This window comes from Pungitius pungitius, chromosome 17 (assembly GCF_949316345.1).
Source record: "Pungitius pungitius chromosome 17, fPunPun2.1, whole genome shotgun sequence".
NCBI classification, from domain to species: domain Eukaryota; kingdom Metazoa; phylum Chordata; class Actinopteri; order Perciformes; family Gasterosteidae; genus Pungitius; species Pungitius pungitius.
This window is the reverse complement of record NC_084916.1, coordinates 12,944,016-12,969,835: the sequence shown is the minus strand read 5'-3', so window position 1 is coordinate 12,969,835 and position 25,820 is coordinate 12,944,016. Positions and strand designations below refer to the sequence as shown.

Here is a 25,820-nt window from a genome sequence, read left to right as displayed (position 1 = left end):
TCAAACACCAATCTGTCACGGACTGAGGGGGATAAGGACAAGTGCCTCACTGGCTGACCCAGACACACGTGACAGCAGCCATTCATTGATATCGGCCCCGTGCGCCCCCCCCCCCCCCTTCTCCCTCCCCACCTTCCTCCTCTGATGAAGCACACGGTATAGGTAAAGGTTGGCACGGTCACTTGGGGTAAGAAGGGAGAGAGGAAGAGATGAGAGGGTGTCTGTAGAGCGGACGGTCCCTCGGTCCCCGTAGAACGATGCTACGATGAGCAGCTTTCTAGACTACTCGGTGATGAGCGGTGAAGGTGGCTCGTGTTCTGTCAGGGCTTTTCACTCGGACCACGGGATTACAACTTTCCAGTCCTGTGCAGTCACTGTCAACAACTGCGGGACTGATGATCGTTTCATGGGGAGCCGGTCTTCTCCCGAAGGCATCCTTAATCAGCCGGGGTCGTACCAATCTAATGCAAACTCTCTGGGTCTCGCCTACGGGGCCCATCCGGCCTGCGGCTCCAGCTATGGACCCCAAAGTTTTTGTGCCACGTATAACCATTACGCACTCAACCAGGAAGTGGACTCCCCAGCGGGATTCCCCCAGTGCGGTCCACTGATGTACTCGGGTAACATTTCCTCCTCCGTGGCCTCTCAGCATCGCCAGGGTTACAGTGCCGCCCCCTTGGGTCAACTACAATATGCCCACGCTGCCTACGGCGGCGGGCACGAGCAAGCAGCCCCCTTCCCTGTGTGCTCAAACCCGCTGTCACCACTGCACGCCGCTCAACTTGACACTTGCTGTTCACCTCTGGCTGAGGGCGCGTCGTCCGCACAGACCTTCGACTGGATGAAGGTCAAGAGGAACCCTCCAAAAACAGGTGCGTTATATACGAAGGCTTAGAATGAACCAAACTCTTCAAATGAATGTGGTGTCAGACAGGTTTTTGTGTAGTGTCACATGAGAAAATGAGCACACTTAAAGCCACGCTGTAGAGTGCAATTTTTTGTACTTTGATGACACTTGCTGCCTGATTTTGCCTGTTTATAATTCCTGCTGAAAAGACACATGGCTCGAAATAGAACATTTGTTTTAATAGCTCCTACATGTTTTAGTTGTGTCTGTCAAACCCGCATATTTCACACACAAAAAGTACCTTTGTGAGCAGAGAGCCTGTAAGGCAACTTGTAATTCCTGCAAATTCACCGTGACGTGTTCATCTTTCTGTAGGCAGGTCTGGGGAGTACGGTTACGGGGGTCAGGCGAACACGGTCCGAACCAACTTCACCACCAAGCAGCTGACGGAGCTGGAAAAGGAGTTCCACTTCAACAAGTACTTGACCCGCGCGCGGCGCGTTGAGATCGCAGCCGCGCTGCAGCTGAACGAGACTCAGGTGAAAATCTGGTTCCAGAACCGCAGGATGAAGCAGAAGAAGAGGGAGAAAGAAGGGTTGTTGCCGACCAAAGCTCCATCCTCAGAGCCGGGAGAGAGCAGTCGAGAGAAAATGGATGATGGATCGTCAGAGAAGTCTATCTCCGCCCCCTCCACCCCGTCTCCCACATCCTCCTCGGTGTCTGATTCTTATTCATCCAACTGAGACCAACTTCTCCCATTGGGCCACATAGCGGCCTATGCCCAAGATGCGTACATTTAGAATGGATTAATACAGTATGTGAAACTCTGGACATGAATATGGACCATTTCCGAGTTATATTGGTCTCATATATTTGTTTTATATTGTGAATTATGTTTGGGGGGGGGGGGGGAATGATGACACTGCTTTTCAAGCATTAGGGGAATAGTTTAAAATGTGTCCTCTTTGAAATTCGACGTGCGCCTCGCACTACGACCACGCCAAAGGTATCCAGCTCATTCATATCTTCACCATGTGCTAATGTTAAGTCACAAAGCTGCAAACACAAACAAATACCTCAAATGTGCCAATGTTATGGGTGATTGCACTGGGTCTCGGCATCACACAATCAGAGAGATGCTTTTTATTAATTGTTATAGGGTGCAATGTCACGATATCTGCTTCACGTCCCGTGTGCTTCTGTCCCTCGACTCTTTGAATGTTTACTTTGTGAAATGTGCACGATGCGTATAATGCTTTCATGTATTATTAGCGGGGAGCTGAGTTTTATCAGTTGGGGAACTGGTCACGTGAGGCCATGTATGTCCCAGGCTTTCATCTGTTGTATATTGAATTCACTGGAGCCCATGTGTTCCGTCTAGAGTGACGTTTACGGGTCAATCATGTGTATTAAAGTGCGTAAAACTCCAAACGACGTTTCATCTGTGTCATTGCTGAGGTGAGGCACAATTAGAGGCTTTTCTGACTATTTCATTTAGAAGCTGCGTCTCATTTGCATGGTGCAGATTCTCTCAATGCATGCGGCTGTGCGCGCTCCCGTCCCTGGGGCAAACGGTTATTGGCTAAATGAAGGCACGTTCATCCGCGGACGAGTTGAGAGCGCGGATGTCAGCGTCACTTGTGATGACAAACTCGAGCGAGCTCTTGGCTTATTGAAGGGACAAATATAAACTTGATCGATTAAAACATCGAGGTTAGACTATCGACAAGGGTGGGGCCCCCGTTGCAACTGTCAGTATCAACTCCCCAGTTCCCCAAGTCACAAGGAGGTGTCATCATTCCCACCCGATGACAACATGAACGGTGTGAACTTGCAAACTAGCACTTCATGTAACAAAGTCAGCTGACCTGCTTTTTAAAATGCGGTCAGGTTCTCTAATATAATTACGCCTAGCTGGTTAATGTCCTCTTTAAATGTGTATTTTGAATAAATATTGATGATATTTACGTTAAAAGTTGAACAAGTTGTATTATTATTAATTTATACAAATCAAACACGTAGGTCTCATCTGCATTTTAGAACATTTTGTTGAGTTTGATTTTTACTTGCCTTTTCTTTTTTAGAATAGCCTGCATCCTCTGCCCCCTTTCAAACATGTGTTTCCTGATTCTTCCTCTATAACTCGTTTAGGCTGCGAGTCAATCTTACCATAAAAGGAAAGAAAAGACGCCCGAAGAGCAGTGATTAATGAGGAGCGTTTACCTTTACCCGGGATGTACCTGCATGCAGCAGCTTCTCCTCTGGAGCTAAGAGCGAAGGCTGCTCAGTCTAATTCAGCTCCGGCAAATATTGTAAGTCATGGAACTAAACTCTGTTTTAGTATTTTTATATTGTTTTCTTTGTTTTTTTTTCTCTCCATAAATTGTCGGTGCATTGGATCAGCTGTTTTTCCCGCATTCAGGACAGGGCTCGCTCTGCATGAAACACGTGACAAGGTTAGTCTGGTAACTTAAAGCGCTATGAGACTCTATTTTTTTGAGGAAGGAGTCTGAATCGTCTAATCTCATGTTAATGCAATGTATATTTCAAAATGTTTACTTTCCTGACATGATGAATGCATTCGATGACGGATGGGAAAGTAGTAAGTTGTTGAGCCTTATGATATTTTTACATTTTTGGTTGTTGTGGTTTGGTTGTTATATGATACGACATTTTTTGAATGACAGGATGAGAAAACATGGCTTCATCTATAAATATATATATATATATATATGTTGAAATGTCCCACTTTTAGGTACTTTTTATTTTTTGTATAAGAAATACATATTTCAATACTGATGGCCACAGCTCCTGAATTAGTTCGTCTAAACTCATCTAAAACTGTGAGCAACATGGTCTATTTGAAAATATTTCGGAAACATTTATTCCACCCAATGTAAGTATTTATGTGTGACAACGACTTCATTTAGGACCTTCGATCATAGAATGTTGTTTGTCCAAACATGATAATTTAAACTTAAACAGAAGCCAAAGAGGATTAACGTGCTAAATAAAGTAAATCCATCCGAATATATAAGTCATATCTAAAAACTATTTTTCCAAGACCTCCTCGAAGACCTTTGGGTGTTTCCCAGGCCGGACTTCTGGCAGGTTTAAGCCCCGAGGGGGTTTCCTCCCAGGCTCAATGCGCGCCATGCGCGAGTCACAGAGTGGATTAAAAACGCAGTTGACTCTGAAAAAGAAACCACGGGGTCGATCCTTGGTCACAGTTTGAGTTTGTAAAAATGCACCTCGACAACGGAGTCACAGTCCCAGCTCCCCGAGGCCTGTTTCACCGAAACGCCATCAGACTCGGTGCTGAATGCAAGAAACGACCTCGGGAAAGAAGATCCATCCGAACGGGGACGGGGACAGATGTTTGATGGAAACCACTGAGGTCACGGGAAGGACGACTCGACGTTCAACACGTTTAAGGAAAAAGGAAAAAAAACTATTTGTGGATTTAATATTCGCATCCTCAAAGTGGTCTAAAATATACGTGCTTTTTTTTGTTAGATATTTGTGCCATGGACGTGATTTGGATACAATATTAAAATATATATTTTAGACTTGAAGAAAGATCTATAGGAACGGAAACAAACTGCGAATTTTTGTTTAAAAGCATTTAAATTATGTTAAATAATGGGCACATTTCTTTGAAGATGCTAATATTCTGACACGTTTTAATACAATCTACTAAATATTTAAAGCAATTGAAGATTTGATCTCAAACATAACTATAGCCTACCTTTGTAAAACCTTGTAAAACATTAAAAGTCACAACAAAACCTAATTCAGAGACATATCTATTCAAATGTAGATTTTTCTGTTGTAGACTCAAAACGAATTTTAGTTTTATTTACAATTAATTCTCACATTTCTGAGCAGATGGAAATTTTAATAAATATTTAAAAGAGTTTATTTTATTTTTCAAGGATTACAGTGATTAAAAATGCCATTCCACAGCGTTTAGAAATAAATCAACATTGTATTTGTACATTCCCTGTGGTTAAACTTTTTTTTTTTTATTTATGACCATCATTTTGATGGGCCTCTAGTTTAACACCAAACGATGTATCTTAAACGTGAAACGTCAACATTTCAACTCAAGCCTTTGAACTCAGAACCTGCTGTGAAGACAACACTGATCAAATGGTTAAAGCTTAAGTTCCTGTCTGGGACATTTATACGAAGTCCTTAAGACTCAATGGAAGAAGTTAAAGATCCGTCCGATTCTAATCGTATTTCTTTTTCAGCAGCACTATCAGGGGACACAGAGAGCTCATTAAATGAGACACGTGAAGACAGCAGAGACGACAACACTATTCAGATAGATGGCCATCTGACGCTGCACAGGTATTCATAACACACTGCAGTCACAAGGTCTGGATGTTAGTCATGAGAGTGCAAACTCAGTTGCAGCAGGTCAGGGATGAGTTTGTTCCAGCAGACACACACACACACGCACGCACGCACGCACGCACGCACGCACGCACGCACACACACACACACACACACACACACACACACACACACACACACACACACACACACACACACACCAGAGACGGAATACAGCTAAGATTTCACCCCAGGATTAACAAACTAGTTCTGCTTAAGCTTGGCGACTACATTTTTATTTTTCAATAGATGCTCGATTGTGTTTGCGAGTCTTTGGTGTCTGTGTAAAAGACAGAAAAGACTTCAGAGAGTATTTTCAAAATAGAAGAATTTAGATGCAGACAAAAACAAAAACACATTTTCCGGCGAAGGGAATTTCAGAGGGAGAAATCCCTTTAACATTATGAAAAGTGATAGAAATAAATGTAGTGTTCTTCTTAGTTGTGGTTTGTTTATAGTGAAGGTACTGTCCATCAACACACACACACACACACACACACACACACACACACACACACACACAGCTGGGAATGGTAAAAACTAAAACAGCAAAGTGAGACGGACACTTTCCTCAGTCTACTTCACACGACAGCGAACAGAAAGTGCTGGAAGTCCAGACAGGCTGACGAACGGACAGAAGTCAGTCAACACGGCAGCCGGGGTATTGGCACATCTGCACTGATGGACCACTCCCCTGCTGTGATTGGCAGCCAAAATGAATTCCTCCATCGACAGGTGTGCGTCTCCAGGTGCCAATAACGGGACAGAGCCAATAGAGAGGTTGACAGAATGATGGAGGAAGAGAAGATGGGGAATGGGAGGTAGGTTTTGTCGTTGTTGTTGTGATGGAGCGTTGTTTTGGTGATTAGTGCGAGCACGGGCAGAGAATCGAGGTGGCAGGTTAGCGGTTAACTGTAGCGCTAAATGTCCACAGCAGAAACTCACCTCGAAGACTTGTCCCCGGTTTTCCCTTTTTTGTCTCTCTGGCGTCGGTCGTACAAGGCAGAGTTACTCAAAGTGAACAAGAGGAGGGAGCGCAGCCAGGGCGGTTTAGCAAGTCTGAGGCCCCCCCCCCCCCCCCCCCCCCCCGATAAGGAGAGAGGACTGGAAGAAGGGCAGTGGTCTACAGACAGAGGTCCATCCATCACACATGTCCTAACCTCAGCTTGACCTCAGTATGGCAGCCAATGAGGCGCCCTCACCCTCTAAAGAAAGACCCCCACCTCGCACACACACACAAAACACACAGACATCCATACACACTTACCTACACACACACAAACACACACACACACACACACAGAAGAGATCGGATGACACTGAGTGGAGTCTGGATGCTCTTTGTGCTTGCGAACGTCTCTTCCCAGAATCCTTTGTTTCCTACGTGACTAATGTGCGTACCAACACCTGACAGACAGGCTGTTCATCCCATGTTTTTTCTTTCTTTCTCTCTTTCCAGAATGCACACACACACATACACATACACACGCACATACATACACACACACACACACACACACACGCACACACACTCACACACATACAAGCATCCTGGCAGAAAAGACATATAGTCTTTGCATTGCTTGTATTACTCGTGTTATTCCTTCAAAGATGCCTTTTAACGTCTCAAGTTCCTCAACACGCACAAGTCATGTCATATTTAACAAACCTGCTATTATAAAACAGCTCAGATTAAGTCGGCCAGATTAAGTTAGCTGGCATCATCAAGTCTTCTCACATTTTGGTGGATGCTGCGCTAAGATAACGTGTTCTCTGATGTGAACAAATAAGAGCAGATTCCTGGCAAGAAAGCAAAAAAGTCCACCCCCAAATTATCAAAGTAGGAGAGCAATTCTGGGATTTTTACTGTAATGCGTCACAAATAAGTATACAGTTCTCCCCAATGCACATGGACCTGGAACACAAATAATGAGGTCAGAAATGGAAAAACTGTGATCACAACAGAGCTCTAAGCCAACACTCTACACATACCTTCCATTGACTAATATTTTATTTTACAGTTCTGTGTTCAGCACCATCATGTGCCTCGAAGATCTTGACTATATATAAAGTAGCCTGTACGAAGCTTTGCGTTGTCAGGCCAAGATAAGAAAACACCAGAATCCAAGAATGACCGATTAACAAGGCAAGGCTTAAACGTAACCCCCAAAACCCTGGAACTGCACAGGCAGCAACACACCCGGCAGCCCTTCCCGTGGCCCTGTCAATAAGCAAGTGCAGCCTGAGCCAAGAATTTAATATCAAGGACCTGCGCCGTTGCCTTCGGTCATAACGATTAACCAGAGAGGTGAGTTGAAATAGCCTCGAGGAGATAATTGGGTGAAATCTCACAGAAAGAGACCCAGAACCGGCACTTTCACAGTAACAAGCCAGCGCTCCGGGGCAGAAGGGAGGTTTCAACACCTCGGTTTTTAAACATCTCCATGTCAAGCAGGATGTGGACACGGTGGGAGCTTCGGACTCCGCTCGGAGCGACGTGAAGCGACGCAGGCACGTTGGCGGTTCACCCGACACCCTTTCTGACTATCGCGATCTACCTGTCAGTCCGCCTCGCCGGGAAGAGCAATGGCGCTCACGTGCGCTGTGACAGGAGAGCCCGGGAAACACAATCCGGGGAGGCAATAGGGAGCAATTTGTGCGTTAATTGACACAAAATGGAACGCTAAGCCTATTTGATGGTCGCTGTCATCAGGTGGCAAGAATAGAAAATCTTCATTGTTTTCAGAAAGATTTGACAAGTTGCTGCACTTGACAACATTTGTAGCTTGACTGAATGCTAGAGCGTTTTATTTTGATAGCACTAATTTAAATAAACATACTTCATAAAAATGTTGAGCCATTGCGTTAATTGCCTCCTCAGAAGCAAAGTGCCGTTTAAAGATGTCGATTACATGGCTGCTTCAGTGCATTTTATGAGAATTCGATGCCAGAAATGACACAGAGACACACACACACACACACACACACACACACACACACACACACACACACACACACACACACACACGTCTGTAAAGGATGGTTAAACAGTGTTACTACAACAGGCTGTTATTGTAAAGGCTGACAGAGATGTTTCAGTGACAGATCTTGAGCTTGTTGTAACTCTAAGCCTCTGGTTTGCACACGCCCTGCAGCGCATCCCACTGTGGGAGTGTGAGAGGCAACGTGAAACTATAAGTTACCATCATCCTTCAGGCAAGGATCACTCTAGATTTGAATCTCACAACAGTAACAGTTGAGTTACAGTAAGCTGAGAAAGACCAATTAATGTGTAATAGATATACTGTATGTTAAGGGTTGTGTAAAACATGACTCTGCTTATCAAACTGCAGGTGTTGGGACATCGATAGAGCAGCAATCAGAAAACATAATCCTAAATTAAGCAATGTTGTGAAATGAAATGTAATGTCTTCCTTGTTTCTTTTTATCTTGATTTTTATTCCAGTTCCTGCCCTGTTCTTCTCAGAGGTCACCATACCAGATCTCCCAACAGCTATGTTTGTCATTAAACAAGCCTTTAAATAAAATAGTTAAAATCCTTACCTGCAAAATGAATATGTCTAGGCCTTTTATTGTGAAAGGATGGAGTTGATCTGCCATGTGCTGGCAATACTCTCTTTTCCCATCTCCACTAAATGTGATTTGTGTCTCTACCCTCAGGATCATGTTGCCTTTACACACCCTCCACCTCTTGATCGCCACCCACTCTTCACAGATCCGTCAGAAATCACCTGCTTCTGAGCCCAGAGAGACGAAAGGCTCCGTCATTGCCTCAAAACTGGAACGTCTGGAGAGAGTCGGTGGTCGACGGAGGTCGCTGAAGACGTCTCCACCTGCTACTGCAGAGACAGCACGGCAGCGTTTCCAACAGACTCATCCAGCCCAGCTCTCACGAGGACAGACGCAGGACATCCTTCCTGCCCACTGGAAAGACTCTACGATAGTTGACCTCTGGCCAAATCGCTACACTTGTAGCTTGTGGTTTGGTTACCTCTTTTCTCTTTTTTAAAAGTATGACTTTTATATGACTTTGTTTGAAACTTTTTTACATAATTTATGTGGTGACGTTGAAGATCCTCTACACAGCTTCTTTTTCATTACTTTTCTTGAGACTTTGGCTTTTTAAAACAAACACTCATAGTCCTTTTTTTGAAAAAGTGGACTTTCATTTTTCATTGATTTTCTTTGGACATGTTATACCGTGAGTTTTTTGATCAAACAATTACATTTTCTCACATACTACAGCAAACCTAATGTTTATTTTCTACATTCAATAGCATCCCTTTTAATCGATTTGACATCATTTTTTCCTTCGAGATGCCATATGGCTATTTTTTTTACTTTCATTCAACATATTCTGTGACTTTTTTTACATTCTTTACTATCAATTATATTGTATTGACATCGTATACCTTTTTGCAACATGAGTGACTTCTCTTACCCTTTTTGGCATGCTATACAAATAAATGTTGCTAATGTTTTATCAGTGCAATCATGTATCGGTTATGCCTGTGGAGTAGCCTACGGTATCACACAGCACGGGAAAAATAAGCAACCACATTATTGGTTTCCAATGGAAATATTCATAACTATATTGTTGACATGCGTACTTGAGTGAGTATGCTTATGCATGAGTTTATAGACAAATATTATATTTCATTTCTGCTTTTTCATCCTCCTACTTTACAAACTGTTCCTTTAAGTGATTATTAGAATGAAACCCTCCCCCCCCCCCCCAATATGGATGAGGGTCGGCTCAGGTTTAATTTATGGAGAAACACAGTGTAGACACCGGTTTAGACGTAAGTTATGAAATGAAGTTCCATGACTCTGCCACCAAATACCAGTTGTGTTTTTCTGTGTTTGTATGTGTGTGTGTATGTGTGTGTGTGTTAAAGCCTGCTGACCTCTCCAACACCGAATGCTCACCTGCAGGCAGCTGGACATTCGTCGACCTCCTCCTCCTCCTCCTCCCCCTCCTCCTCCTCCCCCCCTTGCTCGTTATCATTTGAGCTCCACAGAGACTCTTCTAATGACAGCGCTTGTCTATAACGTCGCCGTCACGGCCCGTGTGCACGTGCGCGCGCGTGGGTGCGCTACTCCGTGTGTGTGTGTGTGTTTGTGCACTCGTACGGGTGCGCGTTGGCCCTGTAATGACAGCGGCTGTCTATAACGGCTCGTCCTGGCTGGGATCACCCGGCCCTCCCTCTCTCCCACGTCCGCTGTCCGATGTCACCCGTGTCCGGGTGGACGATGACGTGATCTTTAGTCCCCTCTGCGATCTATAGACTGGCATTTGGCTCAGGGAGCGTCCCCCGGCCCTGACGTGCATGCTTAAGCTTGCGCGCTATGTTCTGCCGATATCCCCCCCCCTCACCTCCCTGCCGCCCCGTACCTCCCCCAACAGGAAGTTAATGCCAGCCAGCGCAATATTCCGACAGACAGCATTAGATACCGGAGTGGCAGTTAGCCACTGAAGTTTGACCCCCCCCCCCCCTAAATCTCATTTACGGCCCGACAAACCCCTTTCGAAACCTTCCTATGATATTCATCCTCGAAGTCTGATCTGAATACTTATTGCAGGCAGTCAGTAAGCCCATGAGACAGCTAATCCCCAAATTAGCAATAGCTGCAAAGGAGAGCTCAAAAGGGAATATGGACGCGTTTATTGTCAGTATTCAGCCAGAATGACGCAAGGGAACAGGCGTAGCTCCAAAGATGTAGAACAGGTTTTGATTCATGGCAATGCTTCTGAGGTATTTTGTTTATAGCAACTCTAACTGGATGCATAGCAGGCCCATATTTTATTACCTTCAACATTTCCTACAGCAATTGTTCATATATCTTTAAAAAAGTAATTTCTCATTTTCTGTGCGTATGTCCACCAACGCACGTCAATTTATGATTTTTTGATCCAATGACCCCTTTATTTGACCCCTCACATTATGTATCTGGAGTCAACTTCATTTCAAGCTCATGTGCATTGCCAGAAAGTCTCCATCCGTATGGCCTGATTTAATCATGTTTTATATCTCCAACGTAGGCTTACATGCTCTTTGGTTTGCCCTGTGTGTGTGTGTGTGTGTGGACCCGAGGGACTGTGTCCACCCCTCATCTGCATACATGACAGCACAGACCCTTTTGTGCCTTCTTCCCCTTTCCACCAATGCAACCTTTTACTGTCATATCTTCTTCATTTCCAATGACTCTTGTTTTTTTTTATTTCTTCACCTTTCCTGGATGTCCCTAATGCCCCCCCCCCCCCGTCCCCCCGTCCCCCCTTGTGTCTCTCGCTCTCTGCGGGTCAATACTGTGTGTGTTGGGGATTCAGCGGTCACAGTTTCTAGATAAACACCCTGTTAGCAGGATTATCCCTGTTGTCTTAACAATGTAAACCTGGGATTAAGCGTAACTGTCTAGGGATGTATGTGTGTGCATGGTTGTGTGTGTTTGTCCGACCTGTATGCCTGCTGTCTGAAAAGGCTGCCATTCTGAGCATGTAATGATCCCAGTTGTTTTAGGGCAGTGTAATTCATGTGCGTGTGTGTTAAAAGCGTCAAAATGTATTTTATAATGTAACAATGATGGTTTAGAAAGCAATAAATTGGACGCTGTAAAATGGATTATAAGTAGCCTGGGCTTTTTAAACAATTAAAAGTTATGTTAGCACGAAGTGGAACAATCCACCGAAATGCATTTAGTCCATTCTTAAGGTCTAGCAAATTGGTTAAGTGCATTTTTGTCACCATAAAACAAAGCCAATCGCAAATGTGATGTCAGATACTAATCTTTGTCTTTATGGCCTTTGGCGGTGCTCATTGGCACATTGCTGCCACTAACTGTCATTCAGTGGAATAGTTTGACACCAGCAGCAGGAATATTTAATGCATTTGCTTTGCATGACGGCCGCATGAAAAACGGGACCCGCCCCAAAAACGATTACTCCGCAGCGCTACAAGTGGTGAAAAGAGGCCCCTGGGTTTTGTGCAAAGCTCTTTTCTCTGGGTAAGCAAACGGCTCAGGCTGCAGAGGAGAGGGAGCTGAAAATAAACGAAGGCGGGGAGGTGAGTGAAAGGGTGGTTTGAAAAGGCGGGGCGAGGGGGCTGTGGTGGCGATGACGAGGTGAGAGGCCAAAGGTCAGCCTCCCCCCTGCTGATATCTCCTGCGCAGCGAGCTAGTCGCGACCCGGTCAGTGGAGGTTCAGGTGTCAGGGAGAGAGACGACTGACTGACGAGGCCTCTCCCGCTATCCGTCCCACTTGGACCTTTCATCCTTCCTTCCCTCCCCTCTCCCTGTCACTCCTGCGTGACCCATCCGGCCCTCCCTCCCTTCAAACGCCAGCCCTCTTCGTTCTCTCCACCCTATGTCTACCCGCAGAACCCCCAGCCGTGTTGTCCTCTCATCCTTCCCTCCTCCCCCCCCCCCCCCCCCCCCCCCCCCCACATTCACCTTCTTTTTCACCCCGTAAGCTAAACATTAGCACAGGGTTTCACTCAGCAGGCCGGGGCTCACAGGGCCAGGTCTCTGTGGAGCCGCATGTCTTCAGTCCAGCTTCGTGTGCATACTCGGCTTACATCCACACTCACATAGAAACATGTGCGCATAATGCAGCACGAGCGGTGGCAGGAGTATAAAGCCTACGCCGTGCTGTCAAATACTACAGGAGAATTTAGAGTGTTTAGGATTGAGAAGTGTGTTTTTAAATTTTTCTAATTGTTGCTAACGTGCCTATCAGTTGATTAAAAAAAAAACGAAGGTCATTGTAGAGATTCTTCTCACTTGGACACAACCAGACAAAGACAATCAGGCTGAAAATGTTTACATTTTGATATGTTTTTAAAGAAAATTAATTTCTAATCCTGCTTTAGCGGTTTGGGAAAAACTGGATGGGTTTAAGCTCGTGTAAGGCTCACTGACTTTTTGTTTTCATTATTAATAGGCAACTCCTGGCTTAAATGAACCTAAATCAGTAAAACAGGACTTGCAACATCAACTTACTTACTGTTGGATTGGACTATGAGTTTTGAAGTATAGAGCAATTGCTCATTCAAGATTCAACTGTGTTGCCATTGATGCCATTAACCTTCACTGACTTATTATGGTCATTTTTGTGATGTGCCGTTATTTATTGCAGCTTTAACACATATAGGGTAGTCATTTCCATTTCCTTGTGGACCCAATAAGTCAATATAATAGGCCCTGTGTGGAGGGTGGGTGGTGTTACAGACTCGATACGTACCATTAAGCTTGAAGTGATTGAGCTGTTAATTTCCTAATTACAGCATACTGTATTATTAACAACTAAAGCAGCATATCAGAGATATGTCAATATGTCAACATTTTTTAGGAATATGACATACAATTTCGTAACTCCCGATCTGATCAGGCAATATATTAATCACAACCGATCGCAGGTCACGGCGATTGTGTCATTTCATCAACCACCTGCAAAGGAAAAACAACATGTAGCCATCCAGCTGTTGAAATATAACTATGGTGGCTCCTGTGTTCCACACATAACTATTCACTATTGTTCCCACACTACAGTGAAACGGACCATTTCCTGATCTGCACAGACAACAAAGTCTTGAAAGATTCTGGGAAAACAGGAATTCAATGATCCAAAGGCAAATGTCTGACTTTTATCCTTAACATGGAAAATAAGCTACAGTGAAGGAATGGCACGTATTTTTTTAATACAAGGTTTGGGAGAGACTATGATTCGTGACGTGGACTGCAGTCTTCGGCAAGGATTTCAGATATTTTATCATAATCGATCTGGTGTCTACAACTTTACTCTCAGCCATGCTACCTGAAGGCACACTAATGTCATCAAACATAAACAGACAGCTCTTATACACTATTGCTTACTTGTATTCACCCACACATGGTTTGTATTTTGCTTTATTGGGGCAGCACATGATGATAGGTATTTAGTTATCTGAATAAGGCTGGCATGGCGAACCTGCAATTCTAACAAAATGTCAGATCATTTGACATTTTGACACACTGTGCATAGTCCATCATGTAATAAATACATTTAATATATATTTTTAAAGAGCACACTTTTAAAAATAATGGGGTCTCAACATGAAGTAAAATGTTTTCACAATATATCCGTTTTTTTTACCTTAGTTTTCCTATTGCAGAGTGGGAAAAGCATTTCATAACCATTTCACGTCTTCAGAACGGACCTCACCCTGAAGGTATGGACGAGCTGCTCATCACTCTCGTACTGTGTCATCACATAGTGTTGAATGTCTGGCTCGCCTGAGGAGACGAGCCAGACAGACATGAGGCAATGGCAGGTATGCACACACTGCGGCAGGTGCAGGCTGCATGAAGGGCTGCCAGTTCTTTCTTCACTGTTGCTTTTCATTAACTTGTCTAAAACAATCAAAGACTGTCAGCAAGAGTGACAGAAGCAGAAAGAAAGGGAAGACGTGCAGAAGAGAGAGAGATTGCCTATTTCTTTTCACAAATATGAATCTTTTCATGCATCTAAATCTGAAATGGAACATCTTTTTTTCTTTCTGATAACATTGTGTCTGGCCTTTTGTTGCTTCTCAAATGTCCTCAGGGCGTTAGACACACACACACACACACACACACACACACACACGCATGTACAGGTAAGAAAATGTGGAGATAGAAGCTTGAGTGCTCCGGGCATGCATACATTCTACACTGTCAGCTCATCAAATAGCAGGCCATAATTTCAAGATGTGCACACCTGCATGTTCCCAAAATAACATTAAAAGCAACATTTACAGCAATGCAATCATGACGCTTAGTGAAATGCCACCGTTTAATGAAACGACGACAGAGCGCGTTCACCTCTCTGCATAAACCGATGGCTTATTCCTTTGCTTTCGGGAGGCGCGTCACTCTGCTAAAGGTTAAAGGGAAGATATTCTAATCAGGGACTCTTTACAGAGCAGCAACTCAATAAGGTCAACTGGTGTCACAACATCCAGGATGAAGGGAGGAAGGTGTGTGTATGAGTATGTGCATGCATGCTCGTGTGATGCTTTATTTGCAGTCCAGTGTTTAACTTTCTATGGCTTGTGCATTATTTTCTCCCTTTTTCTATCTTTTGTCCTTTGTTACTTTTCCCTGATAAAACTGTCTCGACCTCCTTCCAAGAAACACACACACATGAATTGAGTCAAATGTAAAGCGCTAGTGTCTGACGGGGTGATCCGCCGGCCAATCGGCTGTATCGATTATTGGGCCACGGGAGGTTGGTGGAGCGGCAGCAGTAATTAGGGCTTTTTGGTGTGGATTAGCCAAGAGAAAAGGTCACCCGCTCAACATCAGTGGCAGGACCACAGGCCGGGACAGGGAGGGGTGGACGGGCGCAGGGGACTGTCCCCAAACGTGATGACAATGATTGGCAGGGCCATCTATGTATGTAGCATGCATGTAATGTATGTAGGCACATGCGGGAATTGAGTGACAAAGGATTATTCCGTCTTACAACAATTTGGTTAACTTTGCTGTTTTGTCCGTGTGTCAGAAGGTCGGGCTGGAGCAGGATGCAGGGAGGACTCAAACGCAGGGTTTCCAATGATAAAGTGCTCTTTATTGCCAAAACGAAGACAAGACGTGCTCCAACGATGAGTGACGTTAGACAATGACGCGACAAGGGACAACAGGCACACAGGGCTTAAATACACAAGGGAGGTGCAGGTGATTGGACACAGGTGGAAACACTCAGGCAATCACAGGACAAGGCAGGAAGTGAAGTTAACCCAAGACCACAAGGAACATGAAACTTCAAACTAAAACAGGAAGAGAGACCAAACCGTGACACCGTGATTATATGACAATATGACAATGACATAACAATGCACCAAAGTCATTGCTGAGATTGGAGAACAAGGTTGAAATCTGAAACTTGACCACTAAGACCAGCCGTTTGGTTTTCTTTGCCGAAAGGTGAGGCGTCATGAAGTTAAACCATGAAGTTTGTCTATTTTGAGGTTTAAGCTTTGAGTTTTGTCTTTTTAATTTTTTAATAATGTCCCCTTTACCCAATATTATCGATCGTCGTAATGATTCAGTGTCATCATAACCTGTAGAACCGATTAAAAAATTAGATCCAATTAATTTAGAAAACCAGTCATCTCTTAACACGTGCACGGAAAAATTGTATGTTAAGATCTCCGAACATTATGCAGTGGATTATTTTTCTTCAACTTTACTTCTTCTTCGCTCTGCATCATTATCTCCCCTTTCTCCTTCTCTCTCTGTCTCAGTCCCTCCAGACCTGCAAGTAAACTTCTCAGTGGTATGGCAGGTCTAAGTGTATCTTCAAGGGTCACGACCCTCCCAGGCTGGGAACTGGACAAACAGGAGTGAAGAGCTGCAGCGGGCCAAGGAATGTCTCTTTTGTTTTGTTTTATATATTTTTTGTTTTTTTTAAAAAAGTTCAAAATTCCTCCCTCTGAAGCAAAAGAGAACATTTTCTTTGCAACAAATGAAGCAGAGTTTACAAAAGAAACGTCATGCAACTTTCAACCAAAATAACAGAAGCTCAAGGAGTGCTGTGTGTTGTAACTGAGGATACAGCGCGCATTATTTCTCCTTTGTTATTGTCATCTTCTTAGCAAAATAAAATGTGATTTATTTTAAAAGCAGCCCTTTTTCTGGGTGAACATATTTTTGGTATTATCCAGCAACTTGTCTGCATTATCTGCATGTCTCACATTATATATGTTCTATGTCGGGGTTACCATGTGGAAAGCATTGTTTCTTAATAAAAAGGAAAAAAAAGCCAGTGTGAATGATTAAGAAGGTGTCTGCTTGCCTCCATTTACCGGGTGTCAGCTCCCCTTCTGCTGTTCCAGTGTGAAGCTGCAGCAGCTGTGGCAGATTTGAGGAGCCGTGTATTTTTCTGCAAAGCTGCAGCACTCCTTGTGGTGGAAACATAGAAGAAGAGTTACATTTCTGCAAAAACCAACCAAACAGGATAAGACAAGTGCTGATTGAGAGAGCTTGTGTGGGTATCGCTTTGCATTGCATCGGCTGTTTTTGTGTATGCTCCGTTTTATGCAGTGGCCGGGAGTTATTATGTGTGTGTCTGTGTTTCTGTGTGTGGTGGGGAACAAACACACACATACGGGACTTGCCTGTTACAGTCTGTCTCGTCGCACAGCGAGCGAGTGCATGTATTCCTTTTGTGTGTGTTTAAATGCATCACTGGAGAAGGCTATCTTCATCACAGTGTGTTCACTTGCACATCCGGGCTTTCTGTGTATGTGGTGTGCCGGATTTGGAAATGTCAGTGGAAATGTCACGCAAACCAAGTTCCTGACTGAGTGTTGTGTGACAATAAAAGACATACATAACTGAGAGTGGAGTGGAAACACACTAGCAATGGCCAAACTAACTTTTAATCCTCCAAAACGGATTTCCATAACCTCACAGATTTAACAGTGAATGTCGATAAATTTGACACGAGAGGAACCCTGTTTAAATCCACTCGTCAAATTGTGTCGGACTATCCAATGATTAGCAATTTGATACATTACACTGTAAAAAAAAAACTATAACAAGAAGGTCAAATGACTGGCAGCAGCACTTTTTTCAAATTAAGTTACTTTACCTTCATTTTTTGTTTTGTTTTGCAGCCGCTGCTGCCAGTCGTTTGGCCGTTGTTTTAAATGATTTGAATGTCATTTGAGAAAACAATAAAATACTCTAGAATAATTACAGTATTTCTTCTGTAAAAAAAGAGAACAACGTTTAATTTGTCATTATTAGCATAATAGCGAATTTACAGTTGGACTGTTAATTTACAGATAATAGCTTTATTTTTTAATTTTGAGTTTTGCTCATCATTTGAAAAAACAGAAAATTGCTGTAAAAATGTAGTTATTTTCCGTAAAAATAGGTTCTTTTTATACAGTGTATGTAACTAAAGGTGGCCGATTACATTTGAATCTACAAAGCAATAAGTGTAACTCATCAAACTGATGAAGATTTCTTTGAGATTTAATTTACTCTCCGTGACAAAGCTATGCAGCATTGATCATGCCTAATTGGATCTTTGCTGCAGAATCATTTTTCATGGTTCCCTGGTCTTATAAAGCATATAAACAGTACACATACTGTGCAGTGTACACTACAGTGACAGGATAGGAAGGGTGGTTAGGGGGTCTATCCAGACTCTGCACCGCTCCTGCATTATAGAGTTCATTAGAGGGTCAAAAGTGTCACCACATACATCACAGCTGTAGCAGAACGGCACACACGGTTGCCATGGTGATCGGCCATTTCTTTCCCCCCACTGTGCTAAGCCAAACAGCGGTGGTAGGGTGCCGAGATACCAGAAAAGACAAAAAGGATGGTGTGCCCGTTCTTGTGTATGTTTTAGGGTGTTTGTATGTAAACTGAGTGCATTCATTTGGTAAGGCGTATTTCAGCTACTCCTAAAGAAACAAAAATGTCTACCCTCTTTGTTGGGTGTGACTGTCTGTGGTCTCAGCTGCACTCATCCTCGGGCAAGCTGCGCAACAATAGCTAAGGTGCCCGCGGAGGGAGCTGCGCAGCGTGATAAAACAGGCAAAATGAGGGTGTCAGAAGCTCCATTGAACATAATCAGGCTGTGGTAGATGGGCTCGGCTGTTGGGTTTGGGACCATAAGTCTGGCGATTAAACATGCATGGGGAGAATCCTTCATCACCGGGCGAAACAAAGCCTCTCTGCCCTTCCCACGTGTTCCAGCAACGCCATGGAAAAAGCCTGTTTCCCTGGCAACCAAACTGGCTCTCTTTGTCACAGGAATGGGGAAGGAGGAGGAGGAGGAGGGGCGGTGGAGTGGAGGCATGGTACTCCACCCTGACCTCCACCTGACCTCAAGGTGAACACGCCATACTGGTTTCCTGTTTTCCTGAATAAAAACATTGTGATTGATTTTTTTTGGGGGGGGGGCAGCAAAGTCAAGATATGTCACTTGAGTAGAAGAATTCTACAGCGAAAAAAGTCAATATAGAGAAGAGAAGTAACCGATGTTCTAACGAAGGATACGTGGCCCAAATGATTTCCCGAAAAGCCGACATCTTTTCTCTTACCGCCCCCAGTGGTGCTTTGTGGGGCCAGTGAAGGTGAAATGGGGGGTTGGTGGTGAGGGGGGGGGGGGGGGGGGGGCGTTAAAAAAGGGCTAAATGAAAGAGAAATGACTCATGGCGAGGAAATGGAGAATGCAGTTCAGAGAGCGTCGTGGGGACAAAAAGATAACAGCCTGTTCATACCGGCGGCCTGAAGAAGAAGAAGAAGAGCGGGAGGGAGACAAAACGAGACGCCGCTGTTTTTTTCTTCATTTGGTGGACGACGCGCGGCTGCTCCCGCAGCAAAGGGTGGCACTCGGGCTGTAATGTTAACCGAGTGTTTCACTAATGGGCTTAATGACGTATGGAGTGCAGATTGCAGCAGGAGTCGGTTTACTTTGAAACCACTGTCGCCTCCCTCAGGGCTCCGCGAGCACTACATTATGAAGGCGTGACCGAGCGCACAGGTTATGCCTGGTGAGCTTTAATAGTTGTCAAACGAGGGCTGCAACTGTTCTTTTATAAACCGCCACATCTTCACACCCGATGGAAAGCAGCTCGAGTCCCAAAACGTCTTCCCCAAAGATAATAAGACACCACACGATGGTGGGCCTTCTTTCGGGATTTTTTTTCGCAACTCGACCGTGTGACATCTCGCTAAGCATCTCCCCGGAGCGTATCACCCGCCATTTTGTTTCAATTTGTTCCCATCAGCGATATCTCTTCCTTCACTCAGCTCCTTTAGTCTGTCCGCATCTCACTTGTCGTCTGGCCGTCATCTTCTTGTGGACTGTTACTGATGCTATCGGATCGCTGTTGGCTTTAAGCCGCTGGAACGTAGAGCTAATGGGCTTTCAAATGCTTTATTGTGAATGCAACCTGTCAAGAGGGGAGAGATAGGATCAGATTTGATTAGGGGGGAAACAGCGGCCGGAATAAACCCTATTTAAAGAGAGGGAATATTGTCCGGTTTGTTTTTCTGTGTGTCTGAATGACGGAAAAACAAGAAACGTCATGAAAGTAAATTTGCCAAATTTACTGATTTGCAGCATCCTCATTAGAGGCCCTTGGATCATCTTTATTTCTGTGTCTCCATCCCTGCTCCCTGTCTCCACTCCTCTGTCTCCTCGTTTTTCCCCTTTTTTTTCTCCACATGCATCCCAACCCAGTGGAGCAGAGCAACACTGCCTCTTTTGGCTGGATTCGGTAAATGTGTTTCTCCCTGGCAGATGAATGATGTCAAACAGACATATTTATATTCATTTAGGACTGAGGAGGAGGAGAACCCATCTGTAACGGATGTGATAGAAACTGCTACGTGCGAGTGTGCGTGCATTTAGGTGTGTGTACGTAGGCACCGGCGTGTTTGAGCATATGTTCCACGGTATCCATCGCTTGTGATGAATGATTCCTGCTTTTTTTGTGCGAGTTGATACTGTGTTTGTGGATTTGTGTGTGCTTGAGCTTGTGCGCGCATATATATACGCGTGTTTACAACCTGTGTGAGTGTGTGTGTGTGTGTGTGAGTGTGTGTCTGCGTGCGAGCGAGGTCATTCCCCGGTCACTCGTTCAGGCTGTGTGATGAATGAAGAGGAGAGGTGCCTGCAACGCCGGGGAGACTTGGGAGAAACATTGTTCCACAGGGTTAAAAATGATCTTGTGCTCTGCCGGAGGCGGAGGGAATGCTACTCCAAAAAAAAAAAATGTAAGACTGCAACTTAAGTGGATGTTCATCATATTTGATGTTTAATATCAAGCTTGGCAAAGTAATAAATTCATAAAATATTAACAATTAGCTATTTGATTGTGCAGATTTGCCTTCAGTGAGAGGTTTTGCGAGGAAACAATGCGTCCAGAATGTGTTCCCTCTCTATGTCCATCTGTTCTTTCCTACGGGGAGAAGTGAAGTGGAAGTGGCTGTGTTTGGTTTGGAAGGCTGGCCGGTGGGGTCAAAGACATTTGACTCAACCAGGAAGTATCGGGTTGCAGTAGACAGGAAGTCAGCGGACCAAACAGGAAGGACTTTGCCGAGAGAGGAGGCTACTGAAAGGCAGCAGCGTTCACAGCCATCATTGTATGTCAGCGCAGGTTAAAAGAATAGATGTGTGTTTGTGTGTGTGTGTGTGTGTGCATGCAAGTGACTTCATTCCTGGATTTTATCTTTCTTTTTTTTCCTCCATCGAATATAAAGCCAAAAAACAAAACAAATCTAAATGAATTAACATATTCATAAACTGCTGTAACTCATGCAAGGTGTGTAACACTGTCATTTCTTGTCTGGATGAAGGTTAATTCTGATCCAAGGGACGGATTCGGTCTGATTTGCGTGTGTGTCGTACATCTGACTGTGTCTGAGAACACGGGCTCGGAGAGAATGTGACCCCGGCAGAAGTGCATTTCTGACATCGATGTCCACACCTCGTGGTAAATTATTCATCCTGTCAGCCGAGCCCTGTCCAACACCGCCGTGAGGAAACGGCTGACCAAGAGCTTTACCCCCATCCCTACGGATTCACCTCTTCATCCCCTGCTCGGCCCCGCGCTTCCTCCCCTCTCTCGCTCCTTCCTTCTCTCTCATTATCTCTCCCCCCCGACGTGCCCGTTTAAAGCCGTCTCTCCCCGCTCACTCCAGCTTTCAGTCTGCCTTACTCCTCCAATCTTTCCATCGGCCTTTTCTTCTACTCCCATTATTCAGTATATCTATCTTCCTCATTAGTCCTGAACTCCCACTGACTCACTTTCTATTTCTTTCCCCTGCTGTCTTTCCCCGCGCTGACATTTCTCTCCTCTGCTACACCTGTGTTGCTGACTAAGATCATAAGGTGTTGGCTTTGTAGGATGTTTATGTTTGTGTCTTTGAAGTTCTCCCCCGGTGGCCTCCTGGAAGACAGCCTTAATCCCAGTGAGCCGCCAGAGGTTGTTCAGCGTGCCGCTTGTGTGTGTGTGTGTGTATTTATTCATACCTCATACATGTGTGCACATGAACTACCCGGAGTGAAGTGTGTGCGCGTGTGTGTGTGTGTGTGTGTGTGTGTGTCTGCAAGCGTGCAAGTGTGAGTCAGTAACTGTGACACGGCTCATACATCACGGCTGGAGCCCGTTTGATTGCAAGCGGAGGGGCCTGGTGATTAATCGTTGGATTCAGCTTCCTGGCCTGAGTTGTGACACCCGGTCACAGAGCATCTGTACTGACACTCCCCCCCCCCCCCCCCGCCCACCTCCCTCTGCCTCTAGCCCAACTGCCCTGCTCCAGCATACCCCCCATACCGCCTACACCCCATTACACATACACAACACCCAAATACCCCTTGCTTTCCCCTCACGTCCTACCCACGACACACACTTTTACCTTTTCCCCTTTACTTCCTCTTCCACTCTTGCCTCCTTTGTACTCCGCCCTACTGTTTTATCTTGGCCCGGCACACTATTCCCCCAACTCAAGCACCACCGTATGTACTGTATATCTTGCATTTAACGCTTTTCACTCTCCACCTCTGGGCTCCCTCATCCTTCTCCTCTCCGCTTCTGTAACCTTTCCTTTTTCATTCTGTGCAACCCGAAGGCTTCATATTAACCAAAGCCTCACTGTTTCAATCTGATCACCTTTAGCCTCCAAGCCTCCAAGCTCTGACCCCTCCATTCCATTTTTGTGTATATATATATACAGTATACCAGCCACACTAACCCTGCCTTGTTATCTGATTCTGCTCTTCCCGAAACGGATCTTAACTCCCTCATGCACACCAAGAATAATACATGCGGTAATCCCATTTGAGGCCCCAAAACACGCGCACACTGTGCCTAGCCAAAAGCTACTGTTCTGTTCCCCTCTTGCCAGTAAAGTCTGTATGACTCAGGTCCCTCGAGGTCCAGAGCAACGCTTAATACCGGAAGCAAGTAATCTCGAGGCCAAGTGACTGCCCTTCGGGGGCCACGTCGCTGTTGTGTTTTCAAATGGGACATTTGCATGGTTTTGTGTGTATGTGCATCTTGAAGTTGTCTTTTTTAATGCATTATTCTTAGTGCTGATATTTTAATAGAAAGAGTAAGAAATTTGAATAGTGAGCCTCAGAATATTGACAATAGCAAACAACGATTTAAAGGAACAGTCTGACGAACTTCTGTTTGTTATCTTTTGTAAACAAATGTCATGAAAAGACTAAGAGACACAGTTTGAATTAGACGAGACTGACTGTTGCTGACATTGGAAAACATAGCCATTAAGATATCTACTACAAATCAAATTTTAACAAAAACAAAATAATTTTGAATCGCTGGGAACTGTTGTTTTTAGTTATTAGTGACTTTTACCTGGGCAAGATTTCCAGTCGCAAATGAAAACACAACTGCTATTATCTTGTTTTTTATGGCGACTAATGTACCACAGCGCCTATGTTCCTCTCAAGGAGGCGATGAACTGATATGAGATTTATAGTAGAGAGGAATAGTGCTATATCAGGCTTAAGCCACATAAATGGTAGTTAGTAGTGGGATCAATTCAAATTTTAATCTTGGTGTGTCCATGGCAATTGTGGACTAAAAGAAACCACACATAAACTATGTCACAGGACAGATAGATTTTAATCCATGAGGAAGATAAGGATAAAGAGTGTGATGAAGCAAGAGATCAAGGGTAAGAGTCAATGGGAAACAAAGGAAGAGAATCTCTGTGAGCACGCAAGCTAGTGGCAAGCAGAGACGGTTTGTGTGTTAGTGTTTGTGTGTGTGCATGAATGCGTGTGTGTGTGTGTGTGTGTGTGTGTGCGCGTTCCCCTGGCTCTCACCTCCATGCGGTATCAGGATGAGGGATGGTCCTGCCAGCCATCGGCCCGGGCCTGGACTCAAGCTCTGCACAAGGATTCCCTGCTGAAACCATTAGTCTGGGCATTAAACACCATTAGAGCACACGCACACACACACACACACACACACACGCCATTAGACGAGCGAGTGGAGGAGAGTGACTGCCAGAAGGATTGGTTGTAGCTGAAGGTAAAAGAGCAATAGCAGAAACATAAAGAACAAAGAAGAACAGGAGGCACGGAGATAAATAGACAAAAGGTGGAAGGGCGTTGGAAATATTTTAAAGTCTTTATTTGCCTTTTGCTAATGCATAATTAATCAACGCCAAGTAGCCTATAAGAAAAATATTTCCTTGATGTCAGCTTTTAGCCTTACCTCATCTTTCCCCCCACACTGCACATGAATGTTTTTCTTACGTCTGTGCGTGCAGCTTAGTGCAGAGTGTGTCTCTGCTCTCGTGCTGCACAGCGGAGCGTCTCCCCCCCGGGTGATCCGGATGTAATTGGGTTAGTGACAACCAGGACAATGTGACACCTGCGAGTCTCAGCTGTACCTCTCCCCTATGAACTGGCCTGGAGTCAGCTGGAGCTCTGTCATCTGGAGTGGCCTCGGCCGAAATGGCCGTTCTGGGACTGATCCAAGGATCCGGGCTCCACTGCGCACAACACAAATATCAGTTTAGGTGCCAACCTTTTGTCTTTTAGCTGGACAGAAGCAACAATTAAAGGACAGAGAGAGTGCCATCCATCTTTAACAGTACAGCGGTAGCATGAGAGCAGCTGGTTTTCACACTCACTCACGAGTGCATAGAAATAATAAAGTGGAGCAACATGAAGACTGTCAGTTCCTTTTCTGACATAGACAGTGCACTCTTTTCGTATAATAATCCAAACACTATTTATTGCGCTTGGTAAAAAAAAAAAAGCAAAGATGTTTGAAGCACTGCGCTTTTCCCTATAAGGCACCTTGTGGTCTGAGCATTACTGATCCCAAATAAACTCTGCTGGCGGTTTCCCAGACGCCCTCCTCTTCTCATCGGGCACAACTTGCGATCACAGACTGATATCATCACACTAACGTTCTCCTGTCACATCGGATTTCGGCTGCTCGAGCCCGAAGGACTGCCTCTCCAGGCCCGAGCGGCGGCAGACCATGCTAACCGGCGCGACGCCATCGGAAGCTAATAAATCATCTGTGGTTTTTATTCCAGATTCATTCGGACCGTAATGAAGACGCGACAGGCCCCCGGCCGTAACCGACGACGACAGGGTGACACTGATGAATGGCTGAAGGCGCGTTCTCTACAGTCGGAAGGAGAGGGAGGGCTGTCAGGTGGCGGCAGTGCGACGTTTTGTGTATAAATGTGTGGGTGTGTGTGCGTGTGTCTGTGTCGGTGTGTGACAACACTTGCCCTCCATGGATCGGTTAGATCACACAATGGTTGCGTAATATGTTGTGTTACCATTGAATAGATCAGCACAGCTCTTTGCAAAGACCACGCAGACATCAGTGGAGAGCACCGTGAGTCTTCAACAGCGGAGTTTTCGTCGTCATGAAATGTTAAAACGTTTATGATATCCATGTTTTCACACAATATCTTCATCACCGCTGTAACTATTGAACAACTTCATCATCATCACTTCATCTGAACTTTTAGTGATGCAAGATTTACACCCACATCCTGTTTTCACTCC

At 44.8% G+C, this 25,820-nt stretch overlaps 1 protein-coding gene across 1 annotated transcript; it reads left to right on the top strand.

Moving 5' to 3' along the window:
- The first annotated feature begins 259 nt into the window (after nt 1–259).
- Nucleotides 260–1,590, top strand: hoxa1a (homeobox A1a). Its single transcript, XM_037474541.1, has 2 exons — nt 260–872; nt 1,223–1,590. The coding sequence occupies exons 1-2, from the start codon at nt 266–268 to the stop codon at nt 1,588–1,590; spliced, it is 975 nt and encodes a 324-aa protein (XP_037330438.1). The 5' UTR covers nt 260–265.
- The last annotated feature ends 24,230 nt before the right edge of the window (nt 1,591–25,820 follow it).